Source organism: Cetorhinus maximus, chromosome 14 (assembly GCF_964194155.1).
Source record: "Cetorhinus maximus chromosome 14, sCetMax3.hap1.1, whole genome shotgun sequence".
Classification (NCBI taxonomy): domain Eukaryota; kingdom Metazoa; phylum Chordata; class Chondrichthyes; order Lamniformes; family Cetorhinidae; genus Cetorhinus; species Cetorhinus maximus.
In genome coordinates this window covers 49351034-49370896 of record NC_135892.1, presented here as the reverse complement: position 1 = coordinate 49370896, position 19863 = coordinate 49351034, and the positions used below count along the sequence as shown (strand labels likewise).

The 19863-nt window shown below is 42.3% G+C and overlaps 1 protein-coding gene and 1 long non-coding RNA gene across 5 annotated transcripts in view; one reads left to right on the top strand and one right to left on the bottom strand.

Moving 5' to 3' along the window:
• fam161a (FAM161 centrosomal protein A) overlaps positions 1-10820 on the bottom strand; it is a 48995-nt gene extending 38175 nt beyond the window's left edge. For 2 of the 3 annotated variants that reach the window (XM_078556884.1, XM_078556886.1), the window contains exons 1-3: positions 10638-10820; positions 3493-3749; positions 156-1316 (exon numbers count right to left, since the gene is read on the bottom strand). In XM_078556884.1, the coding sequence (XP_078413010.1) occupies positions 156-1316; positions 3493-3749; positions 10638-10784 (1565 nt within the window). In that variant the 5' untranslated portion in view covers positions 10785-10820. Of the gene's footprint in view, positions 1-155; positions 1317-3492; positions 3750-10399; positions 10537-10637 lie in introns of those variants that run through there. The other variant, XM_078556885.1, reaches the window with a different exon arrangement.
• Positions 10821-10928: 108 nt separating this feature from the next.
• LOC144689641 (uncharacterized) overlaps positions 10929-19863 on the top strand; it is a 53930-nt gene continuing 44995 nt past the window's right edge. For both annotated transcript variants that reach the window (XR_013578677.1, XR_013578676.1), the window contains exons 1-2: positions 10929-11035; positions 15863-15954. This is a non-coding gene — a long non-coding RNA (uncharacterized LOC144689641). The remainder of the gene's footprint in view (positions 11036-15862; positions 15955-19863) is intronic.

The following is a 19863-nucleotide window of genomic DNA, read 5'->3' as shown; positions in this document are numbered from 1 at the left end:
AAATTGATAAGATTTAATTTTTAAAGATTATTGGACAAGGCAGCTCTACAATGAGATTTAAGCTTTCATTAAAATGCTGCTTTCAGAAAATAGTGCAATATAGATCACTGTCATGTGACTTAATGAATCACTTTAAAGATGAAAATTGTTCTTACCTAATAGCTTCTTTCCTCTTCTTTGCAGACTCTGTGATCTTTATAATTTCCAAGTCCAAAGATCCTGATTGAGATGAAGTTATGCTATCACGTGATTTCCACTGGTTTCTGCAGGATATATAAGGCCAACGGGTCTCTTTCAACCGGTTTTCGTCTGCCATTATATCATCCAAAATCTTTTCTTTTTTTGAAGGAATATGAGGTGTGAGCAGTTGAAAGGGTTCACACACGGTTGTCAATTGCAAGTTCTTCTTTCTCATGAGCCGTCCCTGAGACTTTCTGTGCAACATCTCAAAATCTGGTACTTTTGCATTAATTTGGGGTTTGAATTTCAATTCTTTATGTGGGTCCCAACATGTTGCTTTCTTCTTTTCTAAGAAGGTATTATGAAGCATACTTTTTGGAAGGGATGCACTATGTAATATCTCTTGAGCTCTCACTTTCATCCTAATTACTCTGTAGAGTTCTTCCTCTTTAATCCTGTCACTAATCGTTTGATCATAAAGATATCTGGGAACTGGTTTTGCTTTAAATTTCTTTGGTTCCTTTACTGGAACATCCAGGTCCTTTATTTGCATTTTTCTGATTTCTTTTTTCTTCTCCTCTCTTTCAAGAAAGCTAAATGGTTTTTGCATCGCCAGTAGAATTTCTTTGTTTCTCATCTTTACAAACCTCCTTCTTTCTTCATTCCGTTCTATTATTTCTTCCAACAGCGGAATATAGGTATGGGCTGGTACAGGATTAGCACGGAACTTTCTCTGGCATTCTGCTTCTTCTTCTAATTGTTTTCTTAGCATATCGTTCTCTATTTCAATTTCACACCTTGATTTGATCTTGTGCTTCTTTTTCTCAGCCTCTCTGAGGGTCATTTGGAAAGGTTGTGGTATTGTGATCTTTGGTGACCACTGCTTTTCCTCCTTCTTTATTGCTTTCATTTTTGTTAAATTTGAGCTTCCTGGCTTCCGGGATTCTTCATCTGAAATATACTCCTGCACAGAAAATCCATCCCACATTCCCTGAATTCGATCCCTTCCACAGGACATGAGATTTTCTCCACCTTTTTCCTGATCGTCATCAGAAATTTCTGAAAGGCTTGAGTATGCAGTATTGTCCACCTCAGTTGTCGAGTATGATAGATGGACATCATTTTTCTTGTCTGAACTATAAAAATTTACAAACACAAGTTTGTTTTTATTTAGAATATTATGACACGTTCATTAAAACAACTTACACAATCCATTCTTGTAAAAGTACATCTCAAGAGTGCTACATGGGAGAGAGGTGATGCAGTAAAGGGAGTAAAAGAATTTGGCGATTGCCTTCAGTAACAGTGAGAAGGGCTGCAAGGCAAAGTTGCTTTGGAAGAGCATTTTTGTAGAAACTGAAGATCAGACACAGGGGAGTAGGTAAAGTGGTGGTAATATCACTGGACTAGTAATCCAGAGGACACAGCTCTGGGAACACAGGTTCAAATTACACCATGGCAGATGGCTGAATTTAAATTCAATTAATAAAATCTGGAATTGAAAGCTAGTCTCAGTAACAGTAACCATTAAACCATTGATTGTTGTAAAAAAAACTCATCTGGTTCACTAATGTCCTTTAGGGAAGGAAATCTGCTGTCCTTACCTGGTCTGGCCCACATGTGACTCCAGACCCACAGCAATATGGTTGACTCTTAATGGCCATCTGAAATGACCTCACAAGCTATTCAGTTCAAGGGCAATTAGGGATGGGCAACAAATGTAGGTCTTGCCAGCAATGCCCACATCCCATGAAAGAATAAATTTAAAAGAAGACCCCAATAACAGGGTGAAGGAGTGGAGACAAGGAACTGGGGTAATGGATATGTTGAACTAATGCAGTAAAGGATAGAGGTCACAGCAGAATGAGGTACAAGCGTAAGTGGACAATTAGAAGCTCAGCTCAGGTCAAAAGAAAAAAATTGAGATGACCACCACCTGGCTCTGCCCAAGTGTGCAGTTTAGAAGGCTGGCAGGGCCAAAAGCACAACAGGGTGGCTTAGTTTTGAAGATATAAAGTTATAGCAAAAGCAATCCCAGCTCTGGTAGAAGTCACAAATAATTACACTGGTGATTTCATCAAAAATTATACTGGAGGGACCCAAGCAGGAGTGCTGAACACACGGCTCAGTGACTATCACATTCAGAGAGCAGCCACTGAAAGGGTAGGTTAATGCAAGAGTAGAAGGGTCAACAATGTTTTTTTCAGAGAAAAGTGGTGCAAGAAATAAGAGGCAATCCAATTAATGGCCTGATTTTTAAACAAAGAAGTCCATGAGCACCATATTTGGAATCAAACGTGTGGATGAAAGGTATGGAGAGTGGATATTGGAGGAGGCTGTTTATGGGGACAGAGATTTCTGGGTTGTCCATGGCCTCCAAGGTGATCGTGGATCAATAGGAGGTTTTTCTTAAATTGACAAGGCAATATTGCTTGAACCGGTCAAATCAGATGCAGTGGTAAACAACCAAGCAGGTCGTATTCCATAGGTGCTCTAGTCCCTGATCCAAGGATCCTAGACCACATATGTATGTGGCTTTGCATGTTTGAGGAAGGAGCGGGGAACCATCCAGGAACTTGTAATAAGCGCATTGAAAATGGGAACATGGTGGTTATTGAGCAGGTCAATGAGGCACTTGTTGTCAGTACAGATGATGGGCCTGAGGAGGGAAAGGTGTGAGTTTAAAAAGTTGCTAATGAGAGTTCATGGATCATTTTTCCAGTTGTGGAAAGAATGATCATGGAGGGTTTAATGGGGGAACTGTATGGTCAAAGAGATAAAGTAATGATCAGAGGTAGTCCTATCCAGATGAAAGAAGAACCTAGCACACTAGCAGGTTAGGAATTCAGCAGGCATGTAATGGTAGATGGATTAGAAGGTTGAAAGGGGGCTAGAAAAGGTGTATGAATGGCAGAAACTAGGACTAGGATCGGCATCCAGGGGTAAACTGGGAGGAGAAACTATACATATATATTTTTGGAAACAAAAATCTATCTCTGTGGGACTACTGACAAATACTGCTGTTTGGTTGAAAATGGTATTAAGTAAAATTTTAAGTGCCAACTATATCATAGCTGCCCTCAGCCCTAGCAGCCAATGATATTTTTGCCATGAGTTATTCATATTATATATATCGGTATCTAGTTCAACTAGTTCAATTCTGATAGTGTGCAATATATTCATAATTTCTCAAAATTTCACCACCATAAAAAGAGCCACACATCCCTTATATGTTTCTGTACAGTGGCAGATAACCACGATCAATCCAACTTGCCTTTGAATAGATTATATTTAGTTCTTAATGTGTCCTACCTGTAACACACTGAAGATTCACAGGGATCCTCTGAAGCAGCTACCATGCCTCTGACACAGAGTTTATTCTCATACAATTTCGCTAGTATTGCCATTGTATGTACATGAGCATTTTTTAGTTCCTCAATTTTCTTATAGTAGTCTTCATTGGACATGCCACATAAAATATTGGGGATTACTGAATCCCTATCATCCATATAATGAATTTGTTTGGGCTGTTCGGTTTCACTGGTATCAGGATCAGAATCATTTTCATTCTAAACACAGAGAAAATTGGTTTACTGTTTGTGTTATTCACAATGTAAACCTACCATTTCACGAACATACTATGTTACCATTAGCGTATGATTGTTAACTAAATTGATAAAAACAATCAAATGACACATCACAGAATCACAGAAATGTTACAGCACAAAAGGAGGTCATTCAGTCCATTGCATCTGCATAAAAAAGTAAAAAGATGGAATGAAAGGAAGCAACGCTGGGTTTGTACACCAGAAAATGCAGTACAAAATAAGATACAAGAGCCAATGAATCACAAACATATAGCTCAAAATGTGGTAAATAAGTTCATTTCTGCAAAAAATATATCAGAATAATTCTCTAAGATCAGGCTCAAATAAGTTACGATTTTTTTTTAAACTCATTCATGGGATGTTGACACCTCTGGCAAGATCAGCATTTATTGCCCACTCCTAAGTGCCCTTGAGAAGGTGGTGAAGGCCTTCTTGAACTACTGAAGTCAGTGTGATGAAGTTTTTCCCCCCCCGAGTGCTGTTAGGGAAGGAGTTCCAAGATTTTAATCCAACAACAATGAAAAAACAGTGATATGTTTCCAAATCAGAGTGGTGTATGACTTGGAGGGGACCTTGGAGAGATGGTGTTCCCATGCATCTGATTCCCTTGTGCTCCTAGCTGATGGAGGTCATGGGGTTTCGAGGTGCGATCAAAGAAGCCTTGGCAAGTTTCTGAAGTGCACCTTGTATGTGGTACACACTGCAACAATGGTGCACTGGTGGTGGTGGGAGTGAATATTTAAGGTGGGGATGGGGTACTGAACAAGCAGGCTGCTTTGTGTGGAGCTTCTTGAGTGTTGTTGGAGCTTCAACAGCACCTCATCCAGGCAAGTGCAGCATATTCCCCCACATTCCTAACTTGAGCCCTGTAAATGGTGGAAAGACTTTGGGAAATCAGGAGGTGAGTCACTCATCACAGAACACTCAGCTCTGACCACTCTTGTAGCCACAGTATAGATGTGGCTAACCCAGTTAAGTTTCTGGTTAATGGCGACTCCCAGGATGTCAATAGTGGGGTTTCAGCAATAATACCTTTGAATGTCAAGGGGAGATGGTTAGAATGTCTCTTGTTGGAGACGGTCATTGCCTGGCACTTGTGTAGCACATATGTTACTTGCCACTTATCGGCCCAGGCATGAATGTTATCCAGGTCTTGCTGTACTTAGGAAAACACTAGTTCACTATTTGAGGAGTTGCAAATGGGACTCAACAATATGCAATCATCAGTAAAATCCCCACTCCTGAACTTATGATACAGAGAACGTTATGGATGAAGCAGCCGAATATAGCTGGACCCACTCCAGTAGCCTGAGGAACTCCTTCCAGCAATGTCCTGGGGCTGAGATGACTGCCCTCCAACAGATTCCTTTGTGTGAGGCTCCAGTCAGGACAGAGTTTCCCTCTTGATTCCCATTGACTTCAATGTTACTAGAGCTCCTTGATGCGATGCTTCAATAAATGCTATCCTGATTTCACCACAGCTCTGGAATTCAGCCTTTTGTCCATCTTTGAACCAAAGGTGTAATGAGATCTAAAGCCACGCGGTCCTGATAGAACCAGAAGGTTATTGGTAAGTAAGTGACACCTGATAGCACTGTCGCCAATATCATCCATCATTTTGCTGATGATTGTGAGCAGAATGATGGGACAGCAATTGTCTAGATCAGATTTGTTCTTTTTGTGGACAGGGCAGGCCTAGGCAAGTTTCCACTTTGTTGGGTAGATGCTGCTGTTGTAGCTGTACTGGAACAGCTTGGTTAGAGGTGCGGCTAGTTCCAGAGCATAGGTCTTCAGCACTACCGCTGGGTTGTTTTTTGGGGCCCGTAGCCCTTGCCATATCCAGTGTGTACAGCCATTTCTTGATCTCACATGAAGTGAATTGAATAGGCTGAAGACTGTGATGGTGGGGAACTCAGGATGCTGAGATGGATCATCCACTCAGCATTTTTGACAGAAGATGGTTGTAAATGGGGAGAATTTTCTCCCCGTTGGGCTGGCTTGTTGGGAGTGGGCGCAGAGCCGATCGCTGCCCACGATCGGCTGCATGCACCATTTTACACGGGCGGGCCAACTAAGGCCCACCCAGCGTAACACACGCCCGTTAGCACTCAGAGCTACCTGTGCGGGGAGTGGGAGGAGGGAAAGTCGGGGTCTACGCTCTTTCACGCATGCGTGCAAAAGAGCGCAGAGATCTCCGAGGCACGGAGCTGCCTCAGAGAGATTAAATTCAGTTCTGAACTTGGCATAAATTTTTTAAAAAATTATTCAGACATGACCCCTCATGTGACAGTGTCACATGAGCTAGGACATTTTTATGAATTTTCATAAAAATGTTATTTATTTAATAAAACCTTCATGAAACCTCATCCCACCCGTCGATGAGGTTTTATGAAAAATGCCGCTTGGGCTCTTCGCCTGCCCGCCAGCCTTAAGGTTGGACAGGCAGCCCTGACAATGTTGTTAATTAGTTTATTAATGGCCTTAACAGGCCTTTGAAAGTTTGGCAGGTGCACAGCTGACTCCGGTGCGCACCCGCCGAACGGAAGATTGGAATGATGCGTGGTGACATCGGGACGCATGCCCGCTCCCACACGCCAAACAGAAAATTCTGGCCAATGTTTCAGCCTTCCCTTTTATTGCTCATGTGCTGGACTACACCATCATTGAGGATGGGGATGTTCACAGAGCCTTTTCCTCCCATTATTTAATTGTCCAACACCAATCATGACTTAGGTGTGTGTCATGAAGCTATTAATGTATATAATATTATTAGAAAATATTTTTCTTTTAAAATAGAGGTTTAGTCTGTGGGTGTGTCATAATCTAAGTTTGATCTGTTCTGAAAATCTTCCATTTAGCTTAGTGGTAGTGCCATACAACATAATCAGTGTGAAGGTGGGAAAATGGGACTTTGTCTCTGCAAGGACTGTGCAATGGTCGCTTTTACCAATGCTCTCATAGATAGATGCATCTACATCAGGTGGGTTGATGAGGATGAGCTCAAGTAAGTTTTTCCTTCTTGTTGGTTCTCTCTTCCACAGGCCCAATCTGGCAGCTAAGCTATATCCTTGAGGACTTGGCCAGTAGAGGCACCATTGAGCCACATTTGGTGATGGACATTGAAGTCCCCATCCAGAGTACATTCTGTGCCCTTGCTAACCTTAGTGCTTCTTCCAATTGGTGTTCAACATGGAGGAGCACTGATTCATCATCTGAGGGATGACAATAGGTGGTAATCAGCATAACATTTTATAACCTGACACCAAGAAATTTCATAGGATCTGGAATCAATGTTGAGGACTCCCAGGTCCACTCCCTCCTGACTATATATTACAGCGTTGTGAGCTCAGGTGGGTCTGACCTGCTGCTGGAACAAAACATACCAAGGGATGTGATAGAGGAGTCTGGGACGTTGGTTGAAAGGTATGATTCTGTGAATTTAACTATGTCAGGCTGTTGCTTGACTAGGCTGCAGGACACCTCTTCCCTACTTTGGCACAAGTCCCCAGATGTTTATGAGGTCGACTTTGCAAGGTTGACTGGACTGGGTGTGCCTTTGTAATGATCAATGCATACCCAGATTAACGCTGGGTGGTCCAGACGGTTTTATTGGATGTTCTTGTTGTGGTTTGATACAACTGAGTGGCTTGCTAGGCCATTTCAGAGGGCACTTAGGGGTTAATCACAATGCTGTGGAGTCCCAGATAGAACAGATGGGGTAAGGATCACAAATTTCCTTTCTTAAAGGACAATAGTGAACCAGATTGTCTTTACAATCTGGTAGTTTCAACCATTTGTTCTCACACTGCCTATTAAAAGAGCATAAATTCTTGTCTGAGAATTAGATTATGCAGTGGTAAAATAAAAACAGTATGGTAACAAGAGTAAATGTACAGTATTCATAATCAAAATTGAATTTAGAACACATACTATATGTTGTGAAATTAATGGGAGAAACTCACTAAGCAAAAATTACAAACCTTTTATCCTTTTCTCCTTCTGAGACATTATTTCTATTATTAATTAAAGCCACACTAAGAAGAATAAATACTGCCTAATAGTAACGATATATAGCACCTGTAGAGTTTCTTACTGTGAAATTCTGCAGTCAATGTCCTAACTCACAGCATGTTACACTCATCCGCCATCCGTGCTGTAAACCTGCATTGGCTTCCTCCAATTCACCAACATCTTGATTTTAAAATTCTCATCCTCATGTTAACTTTCCTCTATGGCCTCACCTCCTTCCCACGCTCCCTTTATCACTATAACCTTCTTCAGTCGTATAACCAACATACCCTCTAATTTCTTTTGTAGTGCTCAGTTGATTCTTTTATTTGCACGATTGCACACGCGTGATGACTTAAAGGGGTTGACTTGTGTGCAGCCTTTGCAAGAACCGCAAGGTTGATACATGACTGCACAGCTTTGAGGAGCATTGCCTACAACTCTGAGAAGTCTACACTCTTCCAACCCTGGTCTCTTTTCATCCTCTACTTCTTTCACCCCACTATTGGTGGTCATGCTTTCAGCCATTTAGGCCCCAAGCTCTGGACTTCCTTCTCTAAATCTCTCTGCTTCCCTCTCCTCCAATAACCTCCCGCTTTTGGTCACCTGTCTTAATCTTTTCCTTCTTTGACTCAGTACCAATTTTTCTTTTGTCACGCTCCTGTGAAATGTGTGGAGATGCTTTACTATGGTACAAGTGCTGTAAATGCACCTATGCAAGTTCATTGAATTATGGAATAATACCTCACAGAAGGAGGCAGTTAGGTGCATTATACCTGTGCCAGCCCTTTCAAAGAGCTTTCCAATTAATCCCAGTCCCTTGTTCTTACCTCATAACCCTGCAAAAAATTTATTTTCAATTCTATATCCAATTCCCTTTTGAAAGTGACTATTGAATCTGCTGCCGCCACCCTTTCAGGCAATGCTTTCTGGATCATCATAACTCACTGCGTAAAAAAAAAATGTCCTCATCTCTCCTTGGCTTTTTTGTCAATTACCATAAATCTTGGTCCTCTCGTCACTGATCCTTCTATTAGTGGAAACACTTGCTCATATCTACTCAACCAAACCCCTCATAATTTTGAGCACCTCTATTAAATCTCCACCTCTATTAAATCTCCACCTCTATTAAATCTCCACCTTCTTTGCTCTGAGAACAATCCCAGCGTCTCTAGCCTCTCCACATAACTGAATTCCCTCATCCTTGGAACCATTTTGGTAAATTTCCTCTGCACGCTCTCCTAAGTCTTGACATCCTTCCTAAAATTACATAGAACTTGCAGCACAGAAATAGCCATTTCACCCAACTGGTCTATGTTGGTGTTTATGCTCCACACAAGCCTCCTCCTGCCCTACTTGATCAAAGCTTTTCAACATAACCTTCTATTCCTTTCTCTCACGTATGTATCCTTCTTCCATTTAAATGCATCTGTTATTCACCTCAACCACTACACGTGGTAGCACGTTCCACATTTTAATCACTCTCTGGGAAGAGGAGTTTCTCCTGAATTCAGATTTGTTAGTGACTTTCTCTTATTTATGACCCCTAGTTTTGGAACACCCACCCCCAACTATTAAACAGAAAGCAAATATATATAAAATGGGCCAAGTGCCCTTTTTCTGTGCCGTAAACATTCTATGATTCTATAACAGGAGTTAACTAGTTTCTTGATAATCAGAAGAGTATAAAACAGGAGGAATCTTACCATTAGAACACATTTTAAAAGTTAATTGCAGACAATTCTGATTATTTCCAACAGTCTTTTGCTTCACTCGATTTTGGTCCACTTTTATTTAGAGTATTAATTCAGGGATGCTAAAGCTGAATTTTTAGGAAATTATCTTTCAGCATTAGCTGCATATGAATGCTGACATAATCGTTATGTTTCTACTAATATTACTTCATCTTCTTCATTATCATCCTCAGTAACTCTAATCATTGCCATCAACGTTTGGACAAAAGAATCACAAGAAATGGATTGAACTAAAGCCCATATAAACGAATAGGAACTGCAGATGATTTTATCCCAACTTCGCCCAAAGTAAATTAAGCCAATTTTAGTGCCTTAATGCGAAGAGGCTAGTGTACCTAACTAAGCGAACGGACCTCTGGCAGTAATGTCATTAAAGGTTCAAATGACATAATCAATCAATTCATAACCATCCAATGATTCTCCGAGAAGCCTTGAAATCACTCACTGGTATCTGTTTATAAAGTATATACATGACTCCTTTTTTAGGCTAATGTTTGTGCTAACTCAACGTCCTTGAGGAGTGTGCAGAATTAAGTTAAAATATGCAGTTTATTACCAAGAAATGCCATATTCAACAAAACACTATTATCATTGTGAAAATTTCTAGTTATATTCTAGCTACCATTACGGATACAATTCACGTTTGGTTAGTGCCGACTAAAACCAGAATAAGTATAGAAATCCTAAACCACCCAACTGCCAGGATTTAAATAGATACCGGGGATGGAACCCTAACTCTTTGAAGGAAAAGGTGAATTATAACAATTTTTTGTGTTGACAGGACAGTCAGTCCAGACATTTAGATAAGACTCTGCCGTTCGCTTACATTGCTTTAAAAATTATACTTACTTGAACAATTTTCATTCTCAAAGAATGAATGGATTGCTCACATTACTGCCAATCCTGACACCTAGCAATGCTGAAAAGAGCTCGAGCTACAGGCATCCGTTACCATTGACAACGCGGCCGCCCTACGTCATCCATCCGTTACAGACAGACGCTTCGGACCATCCCCGCCCCCTTCCCATCTTCCCCGCCCCCTTCCCATCTTCCCCGCCCCTCCCTCACTTCTGTTGCCCTCATTCACCTCTTCGGCATCAGGCAGCTTCTGGCTCACCCGGAGAGGTTGGGCCTCCTCTCTCTCGTACAGAGTAGTGGGTATTCTGGTCTTTGGGTCCACGGGGACTTTGAGGCAGGAAGTGATGAGAACAGAGCTTCGATGCGGGTTCTGCATCCTGACTCGGCCGTTAAACCTTAACCGCCAGCTCCTAGCAACGGTTACAGCGGGGGGAGGGGGGGGGGGTGGGATTAATAGTACGGACAGCTCGTGAGGTCAAAACAGTCACCTTTAAAACGCGATTATTCTAATCCTTCCATACATTCCTCTGCAGAAAAAAGGCAGAAAGACGTTGGCCCACAATCTTTGATTGTTACAGTTATGAAACTGTCAGTGTTCATATTCTTTACTGTTATGTTTTAATACTGGTAGGTCGATAACTTTTTAAAGAATAAACAATACTCCCGGAGGTAAAAGCAAAATACTGCGGATGCTGGAAATCTGAAACAAAAACAAAAATAGCTGGAAAAACTCAGCAGGTCTGACAGCCTCTGCGGAGAGGAAGACAGAGTTAACGTTTCGAGTCCGTATGACTCTTCATCAGTGTTCAATCACTCCCAGAGGCGTGGAGTGATTGAACATTGCGGCCCTCATTTATTCTACTGCGGTAACAGAACTAACAAAAAAACATTGATTCTGCGATCCCATAATACACTGGCTTGCAAATTGCAGCAAGCTAAATAAGACAATCAATACATAACATATTCCTCCTCTTTCATTGGAATTGTCAATTACAAAACATTTTCTGAACTAGGGAAAGAGGGTAGACTACCTCTATTTGCACTGAACCCATCTCAAGTCCCTGGCTTTATAAATTCAGAGGCTCAGGAGGTCTTCTCTCCCGGTGTGGGTTATGGCGGACTCCTGGTGCTTTTATAGGGTAATGTTCATCAGAGACTGATGGCAATTTAGGATTTGTAGCTGTGTAGAAGTTGTGTCTAATGCAGGAGAAGGTAAGATGACTTCAACTTCAGGCAAGCTAGACTGAGGAGGTGAGACTGGAGTTGGTATTCCTTCGCTTGGAGATGGTTCATCCATAAGAGGTGTATCCTTAAATGGTGTTTGACTTGGCAACAGTTGGTCAACATGTCTCCGCCAGGTGAGATCATTCTCAGGACTGTACAAAACACGTCCTGTCTGAGCATTCACTGTAGCAGGAACCCATTTAGCTCCAGTAGGATAATTACGAGCTAGAGCTCCTTGTCCAGAACAGAAAATTCTTGGCTTTGATCTTTGAGCTCTTCTCTCCACTTGGTTGTGCTGTTGATCTTGCGTAACTTGCCGTGCTTTTGTTGGTCTCAGCAGATCAAAGCAAGTGCTCAGTTGCCATCCCATTAGTAGGAATGCTGGAGATGCTTTAGTCGTAGCATGTGGCATGTTTCAGTATGTCAGCAGAAATGTGTCCAGACACTTTTGAATGGAGGAATGTCCTCATGCTGAACTTGAAGCGTGTTTCATGGTTTGAACAAATCTCTCAGTTAACCCATTGGTGGATGGGTGGTATGGTGCTGAGGTGATGTGATGAATTCTGTTACCTCTCAAAAAATTCTCAAACTCCTGCGAGACAAACTGAGGGCCACTGTTGGTCACAAGTTGTTCTGATAATCTGTAACAACTGAACATTTCTCTCAGCCTTTGAATTGTACTCTCAGCTGTAGTAGAGGACATCACTGAAACTTCTGGCCATTTGGAATGAGCATGCACAACCACTATGGACATTGTTCCTTCAAATGGTGCAGCAAAATCGACATGGATGCACTGGCAAGAGTTTTCCGGCCAATCCCATGGATGGGACAAGACCTTGCCTTGGCTTCAATGTCTTGGTCCAGGCCAGGCCACCAAAAGTAGCTTCTTGCAATCTCTTTCATGGACACTATTCCACAGTGTCCAAAATGCAGTTGGTCCAACACTGGTTTCCTCAAAGTTGGTGGAATAATAACTCGCATGCCCCAAAGCAAACAGCCTGAAGTGACTGATAATGCCATCCTCCTGGAAATGTAAGAATGAAGGTCAGGTGAGACTCAGAAGTTCAGGGAAGAGTTGCCATGCATCACAAGGTCCATGATTATGGACAATGTTGGGTCCAGTCGGGTGGCCTTCTTGATTTGGACTAAAGTGATGAGTGTGTTCTCCACATGTGCAAAGTAGAAAATGTCTTTCTGAGCAGTATCCACATGGCTGACTGGTAGGGGCAGCCATGCAAGGTAGATTGTCGATATTTAACGTCATATGTGTGAGCACCCAACATCAGTGCCCAACACTGCATTCTGCTTGCAGCTAAAGAAGGGATGCCAGCGTGTGGACCGAATATTGAGGTGAGTGGTCGATGATCAGTCATCAGTGTCAATTTCCGCCCAAACAGATAATTGTGAAATTTCCGGAATCCAAAAATGATTCCCAGTGTTTCGTGTTCGATTTCAGCTTATTGGCTCACTGCTTAAAGTCCGTGAAGTGAGCGCTATGGGCCTGTCCACACCTGAGGGCATTACATATGAAAGAACAGCTCCAACTCCATAAGGCGAAGCATCACTAGCAAATTGTAAGATCATAAGACATAGGAGCAGAAATTAGGCCATTCGGCCCATCGAGTCTGCTCCGCCATTCAATCATGGCTGATAAGTTTCTCAACCCCATTCTCCCACCTTCTCCCCGTAACCTTTGATCCCCTTACCAATCAAGAACCTATCTATCTCGGTCTTAAATACACTCAATGACCTGGCTTCCACAGCCTTCTGTGGCAATGAATTCCATAGATTCACCACACTCTGGCTAAAGAAGTTTCTCCTCATCTCTGTTCTAAAAGGTCTTCCCTTTACTCTGAGGCTGTGCCCTCGGGTCCTAGTCTCTCCTACTAACGGAAACATCTTCCCCACGTCCACTCTATCCAGGCCTTTCAGTATTCTGTAAGTTTCAATCAGATCCCCCCTCATCCTTCTAAACTCCATCGAGTATAGACCCAGAGTCCTCAAATATTCCTCATATGTTAAGCCTTTCATTCCTGGGATGGTTCTCATGAACCTCCTCTGGACCCTCTCCAGGGCCAGCACATCCTTCCTGAGATAGGGGCCCAAAATTGCTCACAATATTCTAAATGTGGACAAACCAGAGCCTTATAAAGCCTAAGCAGCACATCCCTGCTTTTATATTCTAGTCCTCTCGAAATAAACGCCAACATTGCCTTTGCCTTCCTAACTACCGACTCAACCTGCAAGTTAACCTTAAGAGAATCCTGGACTAGGACTCCCAAGTCCCTTTGCACTCCAGATTTCTGAATTCTCTCCCCATTTAGAAAATAGTCTATGCCTTTATTCTTCCGACCAAAGTGCATGACCTCACACTTCCCCACGTTGTATTCCATCTGCCACTTCTTTGCCCATTCTCCTAACCTGTCCAAATCCTTCTGCAGCCTCCCCAATACTATCTGTCCCTCCACCTATCTTTGTATCATCTGCAAACTTAGCCAGAATGCCCTCAGTTCCTTCATCTAGAGGTAAGGAGGGGTCAAAGTGCATCAGTACCTTGGAATCTGTCAGTGCTGCTTTAGCCTCTTGGACACAGCGTCACAGGCTTCTGTCTATTTCCAGGCATTGTTCTGACACAGAAGCTCATGCAGGGGTTTCAGCAGGGTTGCCTGCTGTGGAATAAATCTCCCGTGATAATTCAGCAGCCCTAAGAACAAATGGGCAACACCCATCGTTCCAGTGCTCAAGAAAGATGGCTCCATACACATCTGTGGAGATTTCAAGGTTACTGTTAACCCAGTGTTGACTTCCCCATATTGAGGAACTTCTTGCTGGCCTGGCTGGTGGACAGAAATTCAGCAAGCTAGCTCTATTCCAGGCCTACTTACAAGTGCACGTTGATGAGAAGTCACAAGAATATCTTACCATCACAACACATGGGACTGTACTGATAGTTGACTGATATTCTGAGGAGCTGGAGCATCCACAATAGCCTTGACTTTGGAGGACGCTTTGTGAAGCTCAGCAGCATCAATGACATGCCCCAAATATTCCACAGTGGGCTGAAAAAACTTGCTTGCGAACCTGTAGGCTATACTCCTCTAGTCTTTGTAGGGTGGCATCCAAGTTCATGAGATGATCCTCATCAGTCCTGTCCATTACCATAATATTGTCAAGATAGCACTGAACTCCAGGCAAGCCACTCAGGATCTGGTCCATGACCCTCTGAAACAAGACTGGGGTTGATGTTATTCTAAAAGTCAAACAGCAATATCGGTACAGTCCATTGTGTGTTGCGATGGTAAGATATTCTTGTGACTTCTCATCAACATGCACTTGTAAGTAGGCCTGGAATAGATCTAGCTTGCTGAATTTCTGTCCACCAGCCAAGCCAGCAAAAAGTTCCTCAATATGGGAAAGTCAACACTGGGTTAACTATAACCTTGAAATCTCCACAGATGCGTATGGAGCCATCTTTCTTGAGCACTGGAACGATGGGTGTTGCCCATTCGGTATGGGAGATAGGTCCAAGACTTCTATCTTGACCAGACGCTCCAGGTCAACTTCCACTTTTGGTCACATGGCATAAGGCACGGTTCTGGCCTTCAGAAATTTTGGTTGAGAGTCAGCTTTGATATTCAATTATACGGTGATTCTCTTCATGCTTCCAAAATCTCCTTTGAAAACAACAGCATGTTTTTTTATAACAGCTGTCAGACCAGTTTCTTTTTCTGCTATGCTGTGTACTTCTGCCCAGTTTAACCGGATCTTCTGAAGCCTTAACCGTCCAACTAAAGCTGGGTAGTTGCCTTTCATCACAAACAGTGGTAGTTTAGCATTTAGTTTAGTTCCACTTTAACTTCCATTCTGCCCATCATAGGTATAGATTCCCCTGTATATGTTTTCAGAACGATTTTTGCAGGCGTCAAGGAAAGATGTTTAAGCTTCTCCTTATACACAGCATCTGGGACCAGAGAAACTGCTGTCCCTGTATCCAGTTCCATATATGTTGGTCAGCTCTCCAGCAGCGGTGTTACCCAGTAGCCCTGTGAACCACCTGTCACTGTGGAGGGCAGTGTGCATGTGAGGGGCCTTTCTTCTTTGGACTCGATGTCACTCTGGTCCACCTGTTCCTGCTGTATAACATGCAGATTTTTCTTGTTACTCCAGATGGCAGATTCCTTTTTCTATGGTTTGCCTTTCTGATTCACTGCTACTATTTTGTTTTTACAGGCAAGCTTAATGTGTCCCTTCTTGCCACACTGACAGCATTCAAGGTCTCTGCACCAACATTCAGATGGATGGTGACCAGGCTTTCCACAATGGTAACAATCTCGGCTGCTTGCTATCTTGTATGCACACTCAACTGTCATGTTATGCACTCGAGTCAATGCACTCAGCTGCTGTGCTTCTTTTGCAGCCAGCTCCATGAAACTGTAATCTTTGTGGCTTTCTGGAAAGTGAGGTTAGCCTCTGTCAGGAGGTGTTTCTGGATTGTTTCACTACAAAGGCCACAGAACAACCTGCCACGGAGGGTCTTGTTCAATACTTCCTTGAATTCACAATGTTCAGCAAGCTTTTTAAGTACTGCAACATACTGCGCAATTGTTTCCCCCTCTTTTTGATTTCTTCTATGAGAAGTGGCTTAGGGGAAAAATGCATCTCCAGGATTTTTACAATGTCCTCATACAATTTTGGCCAGGTTTGTCAGGTTGCACCAAGCTTCTTAATAAGCCAAATGTTTTAGCTCCCATCACACTTAAGTAAGTTGCCACCTTTCTATCATTTTCAATTCCATTCGCAAGGACAAAAAACTCAAAGAGTACAGTTTAGGAACTCCATTGTTATACAGTCTCATCAAAATGTCCCATTGGTCTGGTAAGTGTAGTCGTTTTCCACCTTTTTATTCTCTCTTTGTCAGTTGCTTTTTGTTTATTGTTTTTTTTTAAGTTACCACTTTAAATGCTGTTACCGCATTAAGACAGTAACTTGTTTTTAACTCAGGCTGTCAGCAGCTGCCGGTTATGTCTCTGTGGTTTTCCCATGCTTTTCAGGTTTTTGGTGAGCTCTGCAGTGATCGTGGACCTTCCCTTCCTGTAAGTTTTTAAACTTTTTAAAACTGCAGCACATTCTTCCTTCGGTGTCTTCTTTTTGAACCCTGCATGTCCTGTATATTTGGAACTTCGGAGGTTGGCTGCAGCTGGCAGCCCTGTCGCTATATTTTTCACGTGCTTTCTTGGAACCCCTGTGATCATGGGTCTCTTGTTTTTTTCTGCAAATGTGGCTTCTTTGCTTTTTTCTGTAAGCTTTTTTTTCTAAAATTCTTTCCTGCTCAGAAAAGCACAGCAGCGATTTCTTCCCTTTTTGACTTTTTATCTTCACCTTGCAGATCCCTTTTGATTGAACTTTGGGAGCGCTCTGGGAGAGTAGGAGCACTTTTTTGTTCCTTTTACTAGCTGTTCCTCTTTTCGAGTGGCCTTAGCGCAAAGGTTCGTCGTCCTTGTTGTCAATTTATGATGTTTTAATATTGGCATGTTGATAACTTTTTAGAGACTAAACAATACTCCCTGAGGCGCAGAGATGATTGAACATTGCGGCTCTTGATTATTCTAGTGCAGTAACAGAACTAACAAAAAAAATAGATTCCGCGATCCCATAATGCACTGGTTTGCAAAGTATGGCAAGCTAAAAAAGACAATCGATACCTAACAATTACTACAAAAATGAGCAAATTTTGGCATCCGTAGATGAAAGCGGAAATTTGCAAGTTGCTATCAGGAATACTCTGCTCTTCTACACTGTTGCAATCTTCACAGGTCAGATTGTAATCAGCACAGCATTACTGCTTTTCTTGATCTACTAATGGCCTAGACTTGTATATACAGAGCAAAAATTCGCATCTGAAAATCACATAAATCACAGGTAGAAAATTAGCAAACAGGACCTCTAAAGTAGTAATCTCCAGATTACTCCCAGTCCCACGTGCAAGTGAGTTCAGAAATAGGAAGATAAGACAGATGAATGCGTGGCTGAAAAGATGGTGCAGGAGGGAGGGCTTTAAATTCCTGGGTGCTGGGACTGGCTCTGGGGGAGATGGCACCTGTACAAGCTGGACGTGTTGCATCTGAACAGAGCCGGGACTGAGTTCCTTGCGGGTTGTTTTGTTTGTGCTGTTGGGGAGAGTTTAAACTAACTCAGCAGGGGTGTGGGAACCAAGAGAGAATATTAGAAAGCAATACCAGGGTGCACAGAATGCTAGGAGAAGCAGAACACTAAAATAGAGAATAGGAAGTTAATAGATGGAGTTGGAGTAAGAGAGCAAATAATGAAATCTAAATCAGGGTTACACTGCATGTATGTGAATGCACAGAGAATAGTTAATAAAATTGGGGAGTTACAGGCGATAACAGGGATCTGACTTACGGAAGGGCAGACCTAGGTGTTAAATATTCCTGGTTACAAGGTGTTCAGAAAAGATAGGAAAGGGAAAAAAGGAGGGATGGCATTTTTGAGTAAGGAGAGTATGGCAGTACTGGAGAAAGAGGATGTGTCAGTGGATTCAAGGATAGAATCGATTTGGTTAGAGCTAAGGAATAAATAGGGTGCAATTACATTGCTCAGTGTAATATATAGACCATCAGCTAATGGGAAGGATATAGAGGAACAAATCTGCAAGGAAATTACAGAGAGGTGTAAACATCGTAGAGTAGTTATAATGGGAGATCTTAATTACACGTATATAGACTGGGATAGTGGTAGTGTAAGGGGCCGTGAGGGACAAGCATTCCTAGGTTGTGTTCAGGAGAATTTCTTACAGCAGTATGTATCCAGTCCAACAAGAAAGGAGGCACTGCTAGACCTGGTTCTTGGGAATGAGGTGGGCCAAGTAGATCAAGTGACAGTGATCATTGTATCATAAGGTCTAGGATGACAGTGGAAAATTACATTGGTCAACCCAGAGTAAGAATAATCAACTGGCAGAGAGCAGACTTCAGTGGGGCAAGAATGGAGCTGGGCCGGATAGACTGGAACCAAAGGTTGACAGGAAAAACAGTAGCTGAACAATGGGCTACCTTCAAAGAGGAGATGGTTTGGGCACAGTCAAGGTATGTTCCCTCAAAAGGGAAGGGTGGGACAATCAAATCCAGAGCTCCCTGAATGACAAAGGAGATAGAAATTAAGTTAAAGAAGAAAAAGTGTGCTTATGACAGGTGTCAGGTAGCAAATACGATTGAGAACCCAGCTGAATACAGAAGGTTCAAAAGAGATGTGAAGAAGCAAATACAAGAAGCAAAGAGGGATTATGAAAAAAGACTGGCAGCTAACATAAAAGGAAATCCCAAGATATTCTATAAACACATCAGTAGTAAAAAGGAGGTAAAAGGAGGAGTAGGGCTGATTAGGGACCAAAAAGGGGATTTACACATAGAAGCAAGAGGCATGGCTGAGTGTTAAACTAATTCTTTGCATCTGTCTTTACCTACGAGGCAGATGCTGCCCAGGCCATGGTGACAAAAGCAGAAACTCAGATGGGTTGAAAATTGATAAGGATAAACTGTTGGTACTTAAAGTGAATAAAGCACCGGGACCGGATGAGATGCATCCAAGAATATTGAAGGAAGTGAGAGTGGAAATTGCAGAGGCACTGGCAATAATCTTTCAATGTTCCCTAGATTCGGGGAATGTACTGGAGGACTGGAGAATTGCAAACATTGTGTCCTTGTTCAAAGAAGGTTGTAAAGATCTGCCGTGCAATTACAAGACCAGTCAGTTTAACTTTGGTGGTGGGGAAACTTCTGGAAACAATTATTCGGGATAGAATTAATAATCACATGGATTGATTCAGAAGAATCGGCATGGATTTGTTAAAGGAAAATCGTGTCTAACTAACTTGCTGGAGTTTTTTTTAAAGAGGTAACAGAGATGGCTGATGAGGGCAAGGCCCTTGATGTGGTGTATATGGACTTCCAAAAGACATTCGATACAATGCCACACAACAGACTTGTGAGGAAAGTTATAGGTCATGGAATAAAAGGGACAGTAGCAACATGGATACAAAATTAGCTGAGGGATAGGAAACGAGAGAGTAATGGGTATTTTTTGGGCTGGAAGAAGGTTTGTGGTGGAGTTTCCCAGGGGTCGGTATTAGGTCTCTTGCTTTTCCTGATATAAAACAAAACTTGGGAGAATTGTAAACTGTGAGAAGGACAGTGTAGAATTTCAAAAGGACATTG